This window comes from Notolepis coatsorum, assembly GCF_963971535.1.
Source record: "Notolepis coatsorum genome assembly, chromosome: 17".
Taxonomy (NCBI): domain Eukaryota; kingdom Metazoa; phylum Chordata; class Actinopteri; order Aulopiformes; family Paralepididae; genus Notolepis; species Notolepis coatsorum.
The window spans coordinates 69,810,056-69,831,864 of record NC_140181.1 but is presented as its reverse complement, the minus strand read 5'-3'; the positions used below and the strand labels follow the sequence as shown (position 1 = coordinate 69,831,864).

Genomic DNA, 21,809 nt, shown 5'->3' with positions numbered 1-21,809 from the left:
AGGCGACCTTTTATGAAGCCTGTTTGGTCCGGATGAACTAAAGACGTCATATGCTTTTGCAATCTGATGGCTAATATCTTAGAGTACAGTTTGACATCGGTTCCGAGGAGGCTTAAAGGACGGTAACTACCGCACTCAGTGGGGTCTTTGTCTTTTTTGTGAAGAACTGAAATGAGTGCGGTATTTTGGTGTTCAATGAAGCTTCCCTCTTTGACTGAGTATAAGATCATATTTAGTAATAAGGGTCCAAATATGTCCCAGCAAGAAATGTACATTTCTGATGGGATACCGTCAATTCCCGGAGCTTTGCCGTTTTTCATTCCGGATATGGCCTTCTTGAGTTCTTCTAATGTGATCGGTACTTCTAACTGTTTAGCGTCTTCCTCCGTAAGTTTAGGGAGAGTAATTTGATTAAGATATGTGTCTAATTTGTCTTGATCAAAGGTCGTTTCTGAGTTATATAAATCGGAGTAGAATTCTTTGAATGTATCGTTTATTATTTTGGGTTCTGTTACTAGAGCTTGTTGTTTCCTAATGGCAGTTATATCTGCAAATTTTGCATTAATTCTTAGTCGCATGGCTAATAGGTGACTAGGTTTAGAACCTTGGAAGTACTGCTGTTGTCTTGTGCTGCGTATTTGCAATTCCGATTTTTGTCTGTACATTGCTTTGATCTCTGTCTTTAGAATGTTAACTTGGTTATCTAGTCTAGTAGAGTTGTTGTATTTTAAAGAATTAAAAAGCGTTGAGTAAAGCGTTTCCATTTCAGACAGTTTTGTGTTTTGATTTTTGCGCAATATGGAGGTAAATCTATCCGAGAAATCCTTGATCATATTCTTTACCGACATCCATAATATTCTGGGATCTTGCACCGAGTTAGCATTATCCCGTAGGAATACTGTGAGAGCTTCTTTAATTTGTGTAATGAATTCCTTGTTGTTAAGCAGCATCGAATTAAAACGCCATCTTGGGGCCCGGGCAGATAGTGTACCAAATGTTGCTTTCAGGATTAAGTAGCAGTGATCTGATAGCGCATTGGGTGTCATTTCCACTTCATATTTATCAAATATTCTCGGGGATGCAAAGACGTAATCAATTCTGGATAGTGTGTTGTGTCTCGCCGAACGACAGGAGTACTTGCGGGTCATGGGGTTAAGTGAACGCCATAAATCAGTTACTCCTGTTGATTTCGACCAATCTTTTAATGCTTTAGATGAATTCTTTTGTTCGCTGGAGAAGGAAAGGTAAGTTTTGTCCATCCTTGGGTTCCAAATGGCATTAAAATCCGCACCTATTATATATGAGTACTCGGGATGGTTTAACATTTCTCCTGTTAGTGAAGTGAAGAAACCCACTTCGTACAAATTCGGGGCATATACCGCTGCCAATGCAATTTTCCTGTTATTGTGTATAATCCTAGCTATAGTTATGCGCCCCTCAGCATCCGACCATACCCCTTTCAATTCGATATTTAATTTGCGTCTGACGACTATGGCTACCCCTCTAGTTCTCGTAGCAAAAGAAGAGTGACTAATATTATGGTATATGTTATCCGCTAACGTATTTATGTCTCCCTCTAAAATGTGCGTTTCGCTTAATAGAGCCACGTCCACATGTTCTTTTTTCATCAGTGTGAGCACGCTTTTGCGCTTGTGTTGTTTGTTTATCCCACCGGTGTTCCATACCATTATATTCAAACTAGCCATAGTCTATGCATGTTTTCGTGTAGTTTTTGGTAATGTTTCTGGAGTATGAAGCTACAATAGATGTACATCCAATTAATGAGGTCCCGTTGAGAGCTGAGCTTAAAAACATATATATATACAAATAAAAATCCCCTATTTTCCCCTCACCCAGAAAGTCGAACATGCCTGTGTTCCAAGAACACATCCTCCGCGATTGACTTTCTCCCATGGTCCACCGGATTGCCCAAACTGAGCATTGTAATCCTAATTTTCCTATGCTAATTGCCATAGGATCTAACATTTCCATTCTATTGCAATAGAATGTCGCTTTTGGTCTTGCACCTTCCCTTACTGTAATGAAGTATTGTGATAAATAACATAAAAATAAAAATAAAAAATAAAATAAAAAAAGAGAATAAACCTTTATCGACATATTCCTTTGAACCCTCCACTAACGTGTGGGGAAAAAAAAGGAAAAGATTGTAGAGCAATATTGACACCTTAATGTGAAGAACATTGGAAAAGAATAATGTAAGTTAAAATATATTTAAAAAATATAGAGTAATATTGACATTTGTTGGTTTTCTATAAAGATTTTCCGCTCTGCGCTTGACCCATCCCGTCGTCCTTCTCCCCAAGGGCAGCCGGGAGCAGACAGGCAAGGTACCGCGCCCGGGGACCAATCCAAGTGCTCCTGCCTGTCTTCGTCAGGGACGAAGCATCAGCAGTCTGTTGTGCATGTTTTTCCATTGGGTTTCTCTTATCGGGGGGGGGGGGGGGGGGACCCTTGCGAGCATGGGGAGAACATGCAAACTCCACACAGAAAGGCCTGGGAGATACCCCACCTGGGTACCTAGCAACGCGGAAACCTGGTCCCCAAGCAGGAATCGAACCCTGGACCTTCTTGCTGTGTGTTAACCACTACACCACCGTGCAGCTTTTTTTGTTGTTGTTCTAAGTCTCTAAGATGCTGCTACTGAAATATGCCTCTGTTCAGTGCATTTATTTTTCATTCAGTTCTTGATTACCTGTGCACATTTGTTTATAACATTATTTATTTATTTATTTTGATTTATACAAGTATTTATGATTTTATGTTATATCAGATGATAATGTTACTGTATCCTGATAAATGCTGCTGTTAAGTGCCATACAACTATTTATTTTCCATTCGGTTTATTTAGTTCATTTTTTATTTATAAGTGCAGAGACAGAGTTAAATAAATGTTCATTCAAGTTCATACATTTTGTCTCATTTGTCAAATTAAACTGTTGTATTTTATCAGATGCAAACTGCAAATAAGTAAATATGGCATTATATATCAGAGGTGAGTAAGAAAATGAACTGAATAATGACATCACACAATAGTCTAATGATTAGACTGTTGTGTGATGTCATTACTCATTAGTATTAGACTCTAATCCTAATGAGATATTCCTCTAAATATGACTTCGAAAACGGCCATCATTTCAGAAAAAAAAGAAAATTCCACCGGTGCACGGTTTCGGGGGCCCCCATAGCTCTCAGGTGATAACTCCAACCCTGGCCTACATGGTCTGAACAAACTGGTTAGGTAGGTCATTACTAATCATGGACCAAGTTACTGGAAATGATAACAATGAAATGAAAAACGAAACCACCAAGCAACATTTCGTGCAAAGACATTTGTCTCATGCTCGTCAAAGGTTGAGGCGTCATGGCATGTGTCACAAACAAAGGTCTAATAATAACACAAAATACCTGGACCGGGCTATTGTGAAACCAACCCGTCCAGTGAGTGCTTCTAGCACAGGTCCCGGCAGCAGGGCTGGACTGGGACAAAAAATCTGCCCTGACATTTTTGGCCCAGACCGGCCCACCAAAATCGGTCCCACCAGTACACCATCCGTGCGATCCCCTTAAATATGCGTACCTACTGTACAATCCCCCCAAACTGCTACAAATATGGGTATTAACTAATAAGTGCCATGGACAAGTGTACCAGTGCAAGTGGGCCAGTGTACTCACTCACTCTTGGCTGAATCTTGTTTTGGGTGGTGATGTAAAAACACCTGCATTATAGCAGGCTCAGGACGGGCAAAGTATGTCTCTCTCCTCCACAACCTGACTTGACTAGACATAAGGAGAGAGAGATGGTTACAATTAACTGGTACATTCAGGTCCAGAATTGTTGGAATTCCCTGACAAAGATGTGCAAAAAGCTGTACAATAGTTGTTTATTCAATTAATGCATGTTCCATCATATTTAATTTGATACTAAGTATTCATAGATTTCAAGTATCCAATATCAATGATGAATATTGCATAAGGTTTACACAGTTAATAGATCACCTTTTTGTTATATATTCATGTTGAGAGAGGAGTAATAGTTAGATCTTTGTATGTGATTTATATGGCAATTAAATCAATGGTGTGCTTGTTTGTTTGGGGAGTTTGACTGTTACAGTTAATGTGCCTATCATGTGAAGGTGCATGCTCATTGCTCAATGGACACAGCAGCAGCACGAAAAAGAGTAGGTGGAGAGCTACCACAGATAGTAATAACAGTAAGTAATCCATACCATATATATCATAATAGTTACCACCATACCTGCCTGAAAATAAGTTGAGCAGTTGCAGTTGAGCTACAGGTGTTGTATATTAAACAGCCTTTTCGTTCATCTTTATCAAGGGAACCCTTATCCTAATGATTTTACTCTCATCAGAAGATGTATCTCACCACATGGCAGAATATCATGCATTCAGAGAAGCAGTGAGAAATGGGGAGCTGGGAGAGACTGTACAGTTTTGGATGGAATACATGGACTGCACCTGGCTCGTCCTGTCAATGAATAAGGCAATCAAAATGAATGACTACGAATGATGCAAAGCCATCCTAAACAACATGCCAGACCTCTTCTTCTGCTCAGACCAGCAGAACTATGCTAGATTCCTCACATACTTGCGATACTTTATTGAACCCATTGAGGAAACACATCCAGGATCTGGTAAACTATTGCATGCTGGAGCAATCAGTGTATCCAGATCACATATCCCAGGCAACCGCTGCCACACAGACAAAGCCTTATCAACCCATCATCTGCCGTTCCGTGAAGTCTCTGCCTTGTGTTTGTTGTTTGTTTGTTTATGGCAATCTTACTGGCTGTCACACTGTCTCACCCCGTTGATGCAACCGTAACAGAAGACACGACAGTCTTTCTCAGTAGGATGTTTATTTTCATAAACATAGCATCTTGTACAAAATGAAAAGTCTTTGATGGTCTAATGCAACTCAATCTCAACTGGTCTAGCCTCAGGACCCACATCTTTCCTTAGGCATTAACCCATTCAGTGCCAACCACGAGTATACTCGGGTTAACTCGCCATCACTTCCGTGCCAATCACGAGTATAGTCGGGTTTTAATCGTTATTTCTTTTACTAGCGATATCCATTCATTTTCATCCATCCAACCAGATGTTATCGTTGGGAATGGGTCTGAGCTCGCAAAAGGGCAAATACCGCCGCCTATCGTCTCCCGGATGGTATTGCACATCATTGGATTGGATTGGCTGGGTATGTGCATCAGAAAAAAAACTCCGGTCCGGGTTTCCCTTCTCGGGCATGCAGCTGGATACTATTGCAGCTTGGTCGAGTCAGGGGGGCAGCTTGGATTATGTGTTTTGGACTATAACGTTGGATCAATGGACGCAATCGATATTTGGAATGGCGATCAGGAATTGGATTAATCTTTTTGCATCAGATGTGAGGTAAGGCCTTTATGTTACGAATCTTGGGGTAATCAGATTTTCCTTTTTCCGCCATCGGAGCGTGCATTTATTTTTTATTTTTTATTTTTTATGTTTTATTTTTATTTATTTTTTCCGAGGCCCCCCTTCCCGCCAGGCCCTTTTTCATCACAGACCTAAAATCTAGTTATGCTTACATGCTTATATATTTCACATTAGACACGTTTGTAGAATGTGTCTGACTTGTTCCGGGCTCTGCGGCTCTGCAGATATACTATTGGCGCTCTGCGGCTCTGCAGATACACTATTGGAGCTCTGCGGCTCTGCAGCAGATATACTATTGGTTTCAACGAGGGGAGGGGTTACAGGTAAGGTGAGGCGGCCGGCGTGCGTCTGACTATTTCCACGGGAGCGCGTGCAGCATTGGAGGTTATGCCAAGACGAAGAGGACGGTCGTTTGGCAGATGGACTGAAGATGAAAGTTGTTGCATGTTAGAAAGTTCAGTCAGGCTAGCCATGTCGGCTTAGCTAAAGGCAGGGACAGCTAGTTAGCTTTAGCTACGTTATCGAGTGCTAACGTGTGGTTCAGTCGGGCTAGCCATGTCGGCTAGTAGCTAAAGGCAGGGACAGCTAACTAGCGTTAGCTAACCTAGCTAGCTAGCGTTAGCTACGTTATCGAGTGCTAACGTGTGGCAGATAAACAGGAGAACAGACTCCCAAGTTAATCCCAACGGGGGGGACAATATGGACTGGTGAACTTCGTCAACTCCACGGTTGTCTCCTTCCTCTTGGACGTTTGGTGAGTTTTTAATGCACTCTATTCTATTCCCGCCGTGGATCTCTCTCTCTCTCTGTCTCTCTTTCTCTCTCTTGCTCTCTCTCTCTCTGTCTCTCTCTCGCTCTCTCTCTCTCTGTTGCTCTCGCTCTCTCTCTCTCTCTTGCTCTCTCTCTCTCTCTCTCTCTCGCGCTCTCTCTCTTGCTCTCTCTCTCTCGCTCTCTCTCTCTCTCTCTCTTGCTCGCTCTCTCTCTCTCTCTTGCTCTCTCTCGCTCTCTCTCTCTCTGTTGCTCTCGCTCTCTCTCTCTCTTGCTCTCTCTCTCTCTCGCTCTCTCTCTCTCTCTCTCTCTCTCTCTCTCTCTCTCTCTCTCTCTCTCTCTCTCTCTCTCTCTCTCTCAATTCAATTCAATTCAATTCAAAAAGCTTTATTGGCATGAAATTTCACAAATGTTGCCAAAGCACAATTATGACATAAACAGCAAACAACATTATACAATACAACAACAATATCAACAGAACAAGATCAAAGAAATACAGGAGATGGTGCGGTGAGTAAAACATGGTACATGTATATACAGTATATGTGTCCTACTGGTTGTCCCTTTTCTTGTGACATGAATTGACATATTTTGCAGCTAAAACTGCACATTATTTCTGTTCCCCCAGGAGGAATGGCAATTTCTGCACTTCTGTCATACTTTGAAATTCTGGGAAAATTATTTCAATTTTTGGAAAGAATTCCTCCCTAATATTTCTATAATTTTCACATTGTGTTAGGAAGTGTAGTTCTGTCTCTATGGCTCCCTCATCACAAAGACAGCACAACCTCTCCTCTCTGGGCAGCCAGGTCTGTCTGTGTCTGCCCTTCTCTATCGCCAAACCATGGTCACTCAGTCTGTACTTTGTCAGAGTCTTTCTTAGATTCTTATCAGTTACTGTGCTGAGGTAGTCTGCCACAGTATACTGTCTGTTTAGGGCCAAATATGTTTCTAATTTGTGTTGTGATTGTGTGAGTTGATTCCAATATGTAATGTATTTATCTTTTTCTTTGGTTATAATTTGGTTAGGTCTAATCTTCTGAGGCTGGCTAGGGTTTGTGATGTCAGAGTGTGAGATGTCAGCCAGTTTCATTATGAGTTGACAAAAGGGACTCCTTTGTAGGTCCAGCTCTTGGCAGGCCAGGGCCCTCATGCATCAACGTGGACGTAGAACTTGACCTACTTCCACACGTAAGCACGGAATGTAGAACTAGCGCACGCACAGGGAAGTCGGCATTCATCACACGTGCGTACGCAGGCTCTATGGTCCTCTGTGTTGATGAATACCACTTTGTTCTACCGTCAATGCTCGTGCATGATTATCCATATATGGTCATGAAAATGAGGAAACACCCCCCATGGGATGTGAAATAATGGACGGACCCGAGCGGGACACTGAGAAACTCCACGGAGAATTCACTGCTGTCGAACCAAGAAGACACTATCGCGTATTGTGGGATAAATAAAAGGCGGACTTGTAAGCGGTGATGTCAGATATCAACGGCTCCCTAAGACCATTGCTGCAATTCTGCCTGGACAGCTCAAAATACTAATAAAGACCGTTCGTTGACCACTGTTTGGCGTTGGTTGTGTGTCATTATAACCGTGCTGTAATATGAATGCCTTTATTAGTTGTGTTCGATTGGCTATATGATTTTTAGATGCATCTATTTTGTTGTCGGCTAATAAAGACCGCGCTGGAATATGACTGCCTTTTCCCGTGTTGTTTGATTAATACCCCAGGGATTAAAGTTCTCCTCAATTTGATTCCAAATCGCGATGGATCCCCCGTCAATCTTCTACCTGCTGCATATGATTTCTAGAGGCATACTACAATCTATTTTGATGTCAGTATTGGGTAGCCTATATAAACAATATAATACGAGAGCATATACAAGAACAATGAATCTCACTGCATGTATGATAGCCTGCCTTTCAATACATGAACTTGAATTCCATCATGTTTGTGTGCGGGACTCACAAGGCTGTTGTCGCAATGGGTGGTACCGGTGTACAGTAATAATAACAGTCCACACAATATCACGATCCATGCCATAGCCTATGTTCTATTAGGACATGATCTGTGACGACAAATGTTCTAGAATGTTTGATTAAGATATCATACTCTGACAGCATGCCTATGAGCAACAAAAACGCGAACTTGAATCCCATCATATACATAGTCTGTCCACTATAGTGTCATTGCAATGCGTTGTCTATTCTTTCTTATACAGTAAAAAGGGGGAAGAACACTATATTCATATGCCTTGTATTCTGCTTACAGCTTCGAAGTTCCACTTGTTTCGTTTAACGTAAAGCCTTTTAAATATAATCAAAACGTTCCCGTGTTTCTGCGGTCTGCGCAGAATAATAACGAGTTGAGCTTTATGATTTATGATGAATTGGAAATGGGGGACCCTGATGTAAACATGACGGAAGTTGGTCTGCATCCCCAATTAACAATTGTATGTACTGAGCTGTACTGTACTGTACCCATTCTGCAATCTGTTAATAAACTTTTCAATCAATCAATCAATCAAGCTACGCGGAGCGCAGTCAGTCAGTAGCCTACACCCCGTATATTCCGATAACGCTATATAAACCATGCTGCATTCATTCTGAGAGAAAGATCTATTATTCCAAATGCTATTTATAGGGTTTTGACCATAACTACACTACTGTTGCTATTTTACAATGAACTATAATGAACTACGGTTCGTACAGAACGTGCCAGTGTTATTATGCACAGAAGCTCATTTCCTTGTTGTAATAATATATTCTACCACTGGGAGCTAGGTACGCCAGGTCTGACCTGTGCGTAGATGTAAGCACGAAGTCAAGTTCAAGTTGAAGTTGATGAATCCCACTCTTTGCTTAGAAATGATCGTACGCAGGGACGTGCACAGGACTTTAGAGGGGCAGGTGCTCAAAGGCTGAAAAGGGCACTACACTTGTGTGTATATATTAAGCGAGCGCGCGTAGCGCGTGAGCGCGATTTTTAAGGGCCCTTTTCGGGCGGGGGGCCCCCTTTTTATGCTTTTTGGGGGGTTTTGGTGATCAAATATTGAATATTGAACTATAATAATCAGTGCAGGAGCTCACTTATCCTTGAAAGACACTTTTATCACTGACTTAAAAGGCCCATACATCTCCATAAATGTTCAGGGGGGAGGGAATCAGTGCTTACCCTACAGACCCCAAGAAGTGCATTCTGTATTGTTTAATATAAATGCATTTTTTATTCCAATCCCAATTTGTATTTGAGATTCCCAAATCCCATCGGACTTGACTTCTTTGTGTCCCTCAATGAGTGTAATACCAGCATTCAACAGCGGTTTCTATCATCATCATCATCACCACCCACGCTATGCATAAAATATATAGGTCCGCGGAGAGGCACTCTGAGGAGGCCGTGCAAACTGCAATGGAATATGGGGCATCTCTCTCTCTTTACTTAATATTTTGATTCTATCCTGACATTTTTCAGTTGGAAGGGCAGTCTATATGCGTAACAGTAAAAAAAAAAAAAAAAAAAATATTTTTATTTTTTTTCAAAAAGGGCACTTTTTTGATGAGGCTCAAAAAGGCAGGTGCTCAGGCACCCCTTGGCCTCTATGTGTGCACGTGCCTGCATACCTGTGAAGTAACGGGCAAAAGAAAACAGGACATTGGAAAGGAAAAATTGCTGTTACAGATTGATTGATTGATTGAACATTTTATTAATGTCCGCCTTGTTTCGAACTGGTTATGATTAGGCCCTCTTTCGAAGTCGGTTATGCTTAGAGTTTGGAATCAGGGCTGGTGGTCTATTGCCCTGCTCTAAAGATAAACTCTAAGCATAACCGACTTCGAAAGAGGGCCTAAGCATAACCAGTTCGAAACAAGGCGGACATTAATACAATTTTCAATCAATCCAATAACACACGCTCAGTCACCTAAAACAGCGCAGGTTCGTGGCTGCCACAGGCTTGCCCAGCGAGAGGATTCTCCGGCGCTGCAGCTGGACCCTACTCGCGGACGTAACGTAATCAAAGGCCTTTCATTATGATATGTATATTTAATAATATACTATTAAATTGCTACTATTTAATAATGGTGAAATACATTTTAACATTGTCATAGTATGCACATATAATAACTCCATTTGCACACAAGAAAACAAAGCTGGAGCAGGTGTGGTGTGGTGTGGGGGACAAAAATCACTATCCTTAAAATTCTTCACGCTGTGGCACGAGCACAGATTATCGGTCCCGCGCGCGCGACTACTGTACATCCTGGACAGAAATCAAGATGGCGGCTTCCAGTGCTGTGCTCTCAATGTCCAACATTATTAAACCACTTTGGGGTGGACGACTGGGAAATACTGTCAAAGTAAGAGAAGACAATTCGACATACCGTAGCGTGCTTCAAACATTGACTTGGGCGTTTCAAAATGAGCGATTTATTGTCTTCCAAGGTCATTTGGTTAACCAGCCCCTTTACTTTAGCTAGTAATGTCAAGGCACACATAATCAGCGTCACATGGCACTATTATCACCATTTATCTTCTAATTGTGTTAACGTTACTGTATTTCAGCTGTTTGGAGCAACATTGACGAGCCACAGAGCGAAGTCGTCAATCACAGTAAGTAATAACGAGTGTATGTATCATGTGGTGATTTATTACACATTCAAATCCAATCTGGGTATTTCAGTCTGTCATATAGATGTGACAGTCGCTGTTGACAAGCAGAGAGAAGTCGTCAATCACAGTAAGTAACAAGTGTATGTGGTGATTTATTACACATTCAAATCCAATCTGGGTATTTCAGTCTGTCATATAGATGTGACATGTATAGATTCGGCTCAAACAAGGGACTAAACACGTTTTGCAATTATGCCACATCAATGTGGAACACCCTACCCAAAGCTGTAAAGGAATGTGAATCACTACCCACTTTCAAAACCACTCTCAAAGAGCACCTACGGGAGACTGCAATTCGAAACTTGCCCCTGTAAATGTCCTAACCCAACCCAACCCCCTCCAATGTACAGTAAATGTCCTAACCCAATAATACACAAGACCCTCTTGGGACCAAGTAAGGTTTTGTCGATATTCCAATGTACAGTTTTGCTTGTACAGTTGTACAGTTTCCCCCACCCCACCTACCCAACCCCACCCCGCCTACCTAATAGTCTTTCTCTGGTCTGCACCCCTTAACAATTGTGTGTATTGAGCTGTACTGTATTGTACCCATTCTGCAATCTGTTAATAAAGTTTTCAATCAATCAATCAATCAACAGTCTCTGTTGACAAGCTTGTTAAGAGCTTGTAGCTAACCTTGGTAACACGTTACTGATCTAAATACGGAACACTATTTCCATTCTGTTTGGCTCAACTTTGTATGGGTTGTTGTGTCTTATTTGCTTTGTTTAACGTTACTCTATGTTAAACTGGAGATATATTTTCTGGTATTCTATCTTCTTGGGGTGGTTTATTTGTACAAAAGGGTCCTGCTGTCTTGTCGTTGTCGCCATACTGATCTATTATTCTTCTGCTTCTTCTGCTGTCCATCCGCCTTCAACCATCAGGGAGACAACATTGTAAGTAGCCCCTTCCAATACCCCACCGTCTAACATTCACAATGACATATTGATTATTGCATGACCACATCCTTCTACAGTAGGCCTGCTTGATTATGGTGAAAATCATAATTACAATAATTTTTTATTGATATTGAAACCATGATTATTAAACATGAACTTTAACACTGGTCTTTTTTTAACATGATGACTTTGAACTTTAAATATTAAAAAAAAAAATCTTCTCGACTTCTGTCATCTTCTACAAGTTACCAAAGATGTTTCAAAATAACTGGAGAAATGCACCGTGACTCCCTCCTCCCTCTCAACACGAGCTGAAACTACTGTTTGGGCTTGAGGGGAGGGGTGGAGCGCCCCGCTGTGAAGGAATAGTGCACTGCATTTACAACACAAGACAAAATGAGAGCATCACGGCAGGCGGCATTATAATCGTATTATTTTGGGAAGCCAAAATCGTAATTGAAATTGAAACTCAATTAATTGCCCAGCACTACTCTACAGCCACAAAATAATAGCCAAAGTGGTACATTGTTCACTTAATTTAATTTTCAGTTAATTTACAGTTAATAATCTGTGGCAATGTCAATGTTTCAGCCTCCTCCTGCGAAGTATGGTGGCCGTCACACGGTGACCCTCATACCCGGAGACGGCATCGGGCCGGAGCTGTCCAATCATGTCAGAGAGGTCTTCAGGTAGGTCAGGTCTGTTAATATGTTATTCATGAATCTCAACTAAAGTGATAAAACCTTGTTGCACATACACCTCCATAGGACCTTAGGAGTAACCGGTCAACCTCAAACATTAACTGCCTCAGGAATACAAACCAAACCACCCATTTTAAAGGAACACACCAACTTTTTGGGAAATTAGCTTATTTGCCATCTACCCTGGAGTTAGACAAGCAGATACTTGTCAATATTACACCTATTGTAGACTTCAGTATATTTTTACTGTATTTATTTACTGTATATTTTATTTCATTTTATTCTATTTTATTCTATTCTTATTCTTAGGCAATTTTATTTGTTTTGTTATTCTTATTCGTGACCTGTTCTGTCTAAATGTTTAATGTTGAGCGATTTGCAGTGTAAAATTTCCCTCTGGATAATAAAAGTATTTCTATTCTATTCATACATACCCCTTTCTTCTCTGTGCATGCATTAGGCTTAGGGAACAGCCGCACCGTTAGCCTAGCTTAGCGTCATTCACTGGAAGTAGGTGTGCCAGTGTAGCCTAATTCCCAACAGTCACGAAATACACTCAAAATACAACTCTAAAAATGTCCTGTAAACATGTTGTGACCTGTGTATTTACCATGTGGAGGGAAAAATTTTTTACATTTTTGTTTTCTAAGCAGATATATACTTGGATTTTTTTTTGCCGAACCACTGCTGCCTGGGCGCAGTGATTTCATCACCTCAAAAGCCCAGTTTTTCAAAAAACAACAGCGCTTTTGGTTTTGAGGTGATGAAATCATTGCGCCCAGGCAGCAGTGGTTCGGCAAAAAAATTATTCTGAGTATATATCTGCTTAGAAAACAAAAATGTCTAATTATTTTTTTGTATTTCTCCACGTGGGAAATACACAGGTCACAACATGTTGTGACCAATTGACCACATGACCAATTATAGGCCCATCAGTATACTTCCTGTCATATCCAAAATTGCAAAGACTTGGGCCCCACCCCACTTAACCCAATGCAGTTTGGATTCCGTGCCCTTCACTCAACAGAGTCAGCCAACTGTCTGTTTGTTGAAAAGGTCAAGAGTGCACTAGATAGCAACAAGTATGTTGGTGCTGTCTTCTTAGACCTTAGCAAGGCTTTCGACAGTGTCAAACATAATATCCTCCTAACCAAACTAACTCACTTCAATTTCTCAGCTGCTACAATAGAGTGGTTTAGATCCTACTTATCAAACCGAAAACAATGTGTCACGGTCAATGGTACAGGGATGAGGAAGGGACTTGATATTCACGGGTGTTTACATTTTTATTTTGTTTTCTATTTTATTTCTTTCATGTTTTACATATATAGTTTTTGTTTTTTGTTTTGCATATATATATATATATATATATATATATATATATATTATTTTTTTTATGTTTTAAAATAGTACACTCATTTGAGTAGTGGAAAATGGGTAGGATTAAATAAGTGTATACTTCTTCCTACTCCTTTTCGAATGTAGATTGAGTTGTTTTGTTTTTGTTATTGTTTGTTTGTATTCATTGCATGTTCGAAATAAAGATTTCAAATCAAAATCAAAATGTTTACAGGAACATTTTGGAGTTGTATTTGGAGTGTATTTTGTGACTGTTGGGAACTAGGCTACACTGGCAGCGTGTTGCTTAATAACAGCGCAACAGTGCAAAAATGCTTCCGCTTTCGTCACCGCAGGCCACTACGGTAAAGCGCCTTTCTTTTCAGGCCCGCTTAGACAAATGCTATGGCATTTCCGCGTACATTGCAACGAATCACTTGAAACCTCGGCTGTCTGAGCGAGCACGCCGCCGCCGCCGCCGGTGCACGCACCTGGGCGCTGGGCGAAGGAAAATGAAAGGCGCATTACCGTACTGGCGTGCGGTGACGAATGCGGAAGCATTTTTGCACTGTTGCGCTGTTATTAAGCAACAGGCACACTGGCACACCTACTTCCAGTGAATGACGCTAAGCTAGGCTAACAGTGCGGCTGTTCCCTAAGCCTAATGCATGCACAGAGAAGAAAAGGGTATGTATGTATCTGCTTGTCTAACTCCAGGGTAGATGGCAAATAAGCAAATTTCCCAAAAAGTTGGCGTGTTCCTTTAAGAATTCACACATGTTCTAGCTGCCCAGGACAGTTCAGTCAATATCTGAACACGCACCACTCAAAGCTAGAAATCATAGAGAGAGAACCCTCCAAGCAGTGATGACACTGGTATGACAAGCTATTCAAGTGGTTGCGTTCACACCCATAACAGATCTGTCACAGCAGATGGGGCAGTGGTTGGAGTGAATCCATAATGTCCCCAATAATATCCACCGTTGTTCTGGGATATAATTAGCAAAAAATCTGAAAATGTGATTCTTGTGGAGGTGTAAATAATGTAAACCATATAAATGCAGCTCTAGTGGTAGGCTAGTGTGACATTGTGTTCCTTGGTAAAGCTATGTTTAAGATAATATAAGATAACGGGCGGCTGGGTGGCGCAGCGGACATTGCACTCGTCACCAACGCAAAAGACACCGGGTTCGAATCCGGCTGTCGGCGTTGCCTCCGGCTTGGTCCGGCCGTCATACTGGGAAGTCGATGGGTGGTAATCTGGACGCTGTGGACAGCGACTCCTACAAGTCTGTTGGGGGACACCTGCACAGCAGAGACAGCAAATGGCGGGGGTAGTGTGAGCCTCCCACACGTTACACCTCGCCAATGACAGTCCGCGCTGGCAGGTGAAAAGATGTGACGGGCTGCCTCCTCGTGTATTGGAGGGGACACGTGATGCAAGGCTTCTATCCTCCCTACAACCGGGCCGGCCAGTGGGGGGCATATGCGAGCAACGTTCAAGACAGGGGAGGGAAGAATTGGCACAGTGAAATTGGGATAGGAGAAAAATTGAAAAAGAGGAGAAAAAGTGGATACAAGAAAATGATAATATAAGATATTCCTTTATTGATCCCCTTGGGGAAATTCAGGCAGCATGGGGGGGGGGGGGGGGGGTACAGGTACATGTGATAGTAGAAGACATGATACAGGTCATAAAATTACAGTACAGTGGAGAAGTACAAATTAAAATAGGCAGTGTAAACAATATAATTAACTCTGAGTATGGGCAAGTAGGCAGTGTAAAAAGGTCAAGGTGCAGATGAGGGTATGTATGCCCTCTCAGTTATATTTGCCTTACAATAAATATAGTTACAATATATATATAATCTAATCATGCTAAATATATGCTCTGATTGAGTAAGTAGTAAGTACGTTTAGGGTTAGGTGATCCTTGGTAAAGATATGTTCAAGGTTAGGGTCTCAGTATAGTATACTTGGTTTTACATTATGCAGGCAAGTATGTGAGCAATGCCGTTCACAATGCAGCAAGGAGGCCTATGAAGATCTGTGTCATCTGACCTCATGGTGGCACTGTTCTCATACAACTAAAATCATGAACTACTCAACAGCTCAGATTAGGGCATGGTCAAAAGGTGGATTGAGAATTGAGACTTCTTGAGAATGTCTAGTTTTTAGATTGAATGAAAAGAATATCTGCACATTGGATTACAGCTCAAACAACTTCATCAGTTGTTTTGAAACATTGCTTTTTAGTCAATAAATATTCAGAGCTATAATGATTATATATATATAGTGGATATTCTTTTCTTTCAGGCTTCACATGTACCCTTTATCCTGCCTCTTGACTAAAAACAGGTCAGATGTGCACACAGCCACTCTACTGTGCTTTGTGATGTTTTTGACAATAAATTGAAATAGCGTCTGTTTCTAGATCAACTCCTGTGTATTAAAAAGTGAAAAGGGTCTCTACTGTGGTGGAAACCGGATTCATCGATTATATCGTAGACAGATCTTCTGATCAAAATAGGTTTAATAGTAAAACAATTAATACAAATGAGTGCTGTCAATAGATAAAAAAAAAATAAACAAATTAATCTCACAATTTTCTGTAAAAATAGCATTTTCCTACTTAAGACCGAAGCTTGTAACAGATATTTACTTGAGTAAAATCATGGAATTAATGTAAAATCAACACAAAGAAAGTATATTTAGATTCAAAGACTATTTTAATAGCTTTCTTTGAATACAGTTTCTCTCCTGTGAAATACAAATGTTCAACAAAACCATCAACATTGACTCAGCTAGACCTCTTTCTTATATCCGCGGCGCTAACAGAAATAAAAACAACCCAGGCCTATGTTAAAGTGCAGATTGGCTTAGAGGACGATAATGTCTTGTATGAACTACCAGTAATATAAATCATATTAACAACAAAAATGTGTTCCATCTTCATGTCAGATGATTTTCAAAAAGGTGCATGAGTCGATGCAAAAAAGAACAAGCAAATATACTGCTGAAAGTTCAGAACGTTGAAGATTTTTCACTCCATAGATTAATCTAGATAAATTTATTGGGATTAAAATGGGCCTGATCTTTTTTTTTCTCCCATCCCAATTTCGTGTTTTCAATTCTCCCTCCCCTGTCTTGAACGTTGCTAGACTATGCCCCCCACTGGTCGGTTGTAGTGAGGATAGAAGCCTTGCATCACGTGTCCCCTCCGGTTCACGAGGAGGCAGCCTGTCGCATCTTTTCACCAGACAGCGCAGACTCTCAGTGGAGTAACGCGTGGGAGGCTCACGCTGCCCCCGATACTTCCTGTCTCTGCTGTGCAGGCGCCACCCAACCGACCTGTAGGAGTCGCTGTCCACAACGTCCAATCCCCACCCATTGACTTTCCACCCACTGACTCTGCAGAATGAGCCAGTACGACGGCCGGCCCAAGTCGAAGGCAATGCTGAGACTGGGATTCGATACCGGAGTCTCTTGCATTGGTGACGAGCGCAATCTCTGCTACGCCACCCAGCCGCCTAAAATGGGCCTGATCTTATGGTGTTCCATAATACCACAGGTTTAGCTGTGTGCCAGTGGACTTTGAGGTTGTAAACATAAACTCGGCCTTGACCACGGAGGACGACATTGACAATGCCATCACTGCCATCCGCCGAAACGGAGTGGCCCTCAAAGGTAAGAGCTGATGGAGATCTTACTGCGCTCACTTCTAATTCTCACATGAAGCGAGTAAAGGGCATAATTAGCAGGTTTTTATACTCTCCTTTTAATTCCCTCTGCAGGTAATGTAGAGACCAACCACAACATGCCCCCCTCAGTCAAATCCAGAAATAACATCCTTCGGTAAGGGTATTTTGATTTTAATATGAATTGATCCACATAGAGGTGTGTGTGTGTGTGTGATTCTGCCGCCCATGCACCTTGTACCTGACTGTTCTTCATAATTTTCTGATTGCACTCGCATTGTTTATGTCTTTTGTATGAGGCTTCCTTGTACTTCTGTTTATGTGGACATAAATAAACATTTCAAATGTGTCTCGCTCTCTCTCTCTCTACAGCACCACTCTGGATCTGTATGCAAATGTGATGCACTGCCAGTCTCTCCCGGGGGTTCAAACTCGTCACAAGAACATTGACATCATAATCATCAGGGAGAACACAGAGGGAGAGTACAGCAGTCTGGAGCACGAGGTCCAGCAGAAAATACTCTTACACTGATTCCCTAAACTCTAAACTAGACGTGATCTCCTCTGTTCCCCTCTTCACCTAGTTTCCTATATTCTGCTGTGAAGTTTGTCATCCTGTGTATTTATTAATCGTCCTCCTGTCCCTCCCGTAGAGCGTTTCAGGAGTGGTGGAATGTCTGAAGATCATCACCAGGACAAATTCCCTCAGGATCGCAGAATATGCCTTCCGATTGGCCAGGGAGAAGGGTCGTCGCAGGGTCACCGCTGTCCACAAGGCCAACATCATGTGAGTGAGCCTGTGGAGATGTACACGTGTAACCGGTGCGCCTGAAGCCCAGTATCCCTCTCGGTCAGAGGGGCAGGGAAGGGGGGGTCGAGGGTTCCTTCTTTGGCTGACCACTAGATGTTTCACGTCCTATGCGGGAGACCGCTGTTCAAATTCGGGTGTATTACACAAGCATTGTGTTACAGTCCCCGAATCATACTGGCAATAAACCGGGTAACTTTTTGGGCAACATGATGGGGCAATGTGCTTGCCATCGGGAAATTAAGTGAGACAGAGAGACGAATATACAATATAATTTATCTGGACAACAGGAGATTGCCATGCAGTCATTACAGAGATCCGCTTGCCCAACAATGTTAAGGATGGGCATTTTAAAGAAAAATCCAGATCGATTGATCGCATGCTATACTCGATTGATCGTGTATTACTCGAAAAGGGAAAAAAAACGTAAAAAAAATATATATATATATATATATTCGATTATTTTATTTTATTATTATATATTTTTTTTAACTTATTTTTGTTCATTCACGTATATATGTTTAAGGAAACCAACAAACCGTTATAATCTTACACATACATGTGAAAAGATATGTAAAAAATTAAATAAAATTCATAAAAACGTATAATTTCTATTTTTTTTCCCCGATTTTTCTCATAGCTACGATTACTCACGCGGCACGCCCATCCCTAAACAATGTTGCTCAAAACGTTGGCCAGTGTATCACCACCATAAGTCTTGGTATATTTAGCTAGTAGTAGTTGTTGTTGTTGTTTGCTGTTGTGGTGTTAACCTCTTAACTCATTGACCGCCACGTTGGGAAATGGATCTGACTATGTGGGATCTGACTACTGCTGCCACGCATTAAAGGGGACATGTACTGCTATTCCTAGCACTATTTGGGCAACTTTACACAATTCCTGTTAGTCTATTGAAGACATCTGTAAGGTTTTAAAAAAAAAATGCATTGTTTTATATTTCTAATCAAGTACTCAAAACCATCATTTTCCAGCTTCAAGATTTCAGGCTGTTATGGCCTGGCTCCGCCCATAAGCACTTTGAGTGACAGTCAGTCCACACAGTCTGCGACTGGTAGACAGAGAGAGATAGAGAGAGAGAGAGAGAGAGGGGGGGGGGGGCGGGGGGGTGCGAGAGAGAGAGAGAAAAAAAGACAGGCCGTCTCTTCCTTTCGTTTTTTCTCTCCCTGCGGCAGCTTGTGGGGGGGGGGGGGGGTGAGAGAGAGAGAGAGAGAGAAAAAAAGACAGGCCGTCTCTTCCTTTTGTTTTTTCTCTCCCTGTGGCAGCTTGTGTGGGGGGCTCCCTTCCTCCCCTCTCCCGTGTGGCGCGGCAGGTCCCCCCCCCCCCAAGTGCTCCCTCCCTCTTTCTCTCTGTCTCCCTCTCTCTCTCTCTCTCTCTCTCTCTCTCTCTCTCTCTCTGTCTCTCCCTCTCTCTCCCTCTCTCTCTCTCTCTCCCTCCAGAGTATGCAGAGGTGTCGGGTTTCACTGCCTCGCAGTATGAGGAAGTCCGCTGTCTAGTCTAGGTAGATTGTGGGCGGGCATTAGCTACAACCACAGAGCCAATCACATCACTGTCTTCTACCCAGAGCCTGAATGACGTGACTCAGGCCTTCAAATCAGGATGGACTAATTTACTGGAGCAGGAAATTATCTGAGCTGAATCAGAGCAATCCGCCAATATGGTATTTAGACACTAAAACACATTGATACTAACTCCTATTACTATAATACAATGCTAGAGACTGAAAAATGACATTTATAGTACATGTCCCCTTTAAACCAATGGAGTCGCTCACCTTGTTTGCAGGGCTATAACTATTTAAATATTATAGCTATATATAATGCAATACTATGGCCCATTTGACATCGAGTATCTAATCTAATTGTTCAAGATGTGGAAAAGGAATATTTTTTCCATCCATACATTATCGTTTCATACCGTGGTGAATATAAGTATGTTTTTAGAGTGGTCTGGGGTAATTCCTGGAAGGCTAGTAATGACCCGCGATCAGGGGAGGAAACTAACTTTTTGGCTTACCAGCCAACTAGCGAGTATATGATTTCTTTTACCAGCCAAACTAATTTTTTACCAGCCATAAATAAATCGCTAATTGTGATAATTACTTCTTTGTATATCTTCGTCTAAATTGATTTTCAATCATAGTAATAATCACACTGTGTCTCTACTCTTTAAAATATTTATTATCATAAAACATTAACACTTTCAGTGCCAAAAACTACTTAAGTAGTTTCTGGGCCCCGACCGCTGAGTGCCAAAAACGACTTAAGTAGTTTCTGGGTCGTTTTTCCTTTTTTCGATATTTTTATTCATTATCCACCCAGGGAGCCTGTTGTTACCATAGGGAATGAGTCTGAGGTCGCCAAAGTGCAATACCGGCCGCATCCAGCTAGACGACGGTATCGAGCACCCTTTGTAACCTTGTATCTTGGCCTGTGCGTCGATCTAATGGGTCCGGGTAGTTTATAATTTTTTTGCTCAAGCTGAGCGATTATAACGGTTGGATTGAGAAGAATGCTCAAATGCTCCCGACGCATGATGTGTGGTGGATTATGTTGGCGACACGATGGACATCAATACTTGGAATCCCGATCAGATAATTGGCATATTTATTTTGGGGCACATCCTAGTCAAGGTAAGGGCTATATGATATCAATCTTGCGTTGATCCAAGCATGTCTTCACCTCGATCCGAACGTGTGTGTGTAACGTTAGTCCACAACGTATGCCGTTGGTGGCGATCAAAGCATCAAAAAACGACCCCCCCCCCCCTTTCATGCATTCATGATGAAACATAATACCTATGATATTGATTTGATTTGAGAATAATAGCGGGTCCAGGCAAGAAACGGCAACGGTTATAGTATAATACAGGAATAAGGCTATTCCTCAGCATTTCAGGAATTACCCCAGACCAATCTAAAAACATACTTATATCACCACGGTATAACGCGCGAATGTATGCATGGAAAAAATCTCTTTTTTGCATCTTGCCCAGGTGAAAGTCACTGTCAAATGACCATAGTATTATATCCATAGCTATAATATAGAATATAGTTATAGCTCTACTGTGAGGTTTGGTTCGTTCCCCGCCACACGCTCTCCTGAGGTATGGTGCTGATTGGTGCATTCCCCGCCACACGCTTTTTGAGCGATTGCCACTTTCATCACGCAGCTGTCATAGTTTGTGATTAGCGCCCCAGAGGGCTTTATATACCTGGACCTTCCTTCTATCGTTGTCGGGTCGTTCTGGAATACAACTGCATTTGCCTGCTTTTTCCCCGTTGCTGTTCCTGGTCTACTTTCTCTCCAGGACCTTTCTGTGGAGAACCGCTGTTGAGAACCTTGTTCCCCGTTTGGAGCTGCGCCTCGTTTTACCCGCTTTACGCGTTGCGCTTGGGTGAGTGGAACCAAACCCCTCTGGATTATTCTGATTGTG

General features: G+C 41.8%; 1 protein-coding gene across 1 annotated transcript in view; it reads left to right on the top strand.

Moving 5' to 3' along the window:
* Window positions 1-10,515: 10,515 nt before the first annotated feature.
* Window positions 10,516-21,809, top strand: part of idh3g (isocitrate dehydrogenase (NAD(+)) 3 non-catalytic subunit gamma) — a gene marked incomplete at its 5' end in the record, with an annotated part of 31,721 nt that continues 20,427 nt past the window's right edge. The window contains 8 exons of the mRNA XM_084332724.1: window positions 10,516-10,596; window positions 10,802-10,849; window positions 11,797-11,808; window positions 12,403-12,500; window positions 17,422-17,537; window positions 17,645-17,705; window positions 17,921-18,053; window positions 18,202-18,335. Coding sequence (XP_084188850.1) covers window positions 10,516-10,596; window positions 10,802-10,849; window positions 11,797-11,808; window positions 12,403-12,500; window positions 17,422-17,537; window positions 17,645-17,705; window positions 17,921-18,053; window positions 18,202-18,335 — 683 coding nt within the window. The remainder of the gene's footprint in view (window positions 10,597-10,801; window positions 10,850-11,796; window positions 11,809-12,402; window positions 12,501-17,421; window positions 17,538-17,644; window positions 17,706-17,920; window positions 18,054-18,201; window positions 18,336-21,809) is intronic.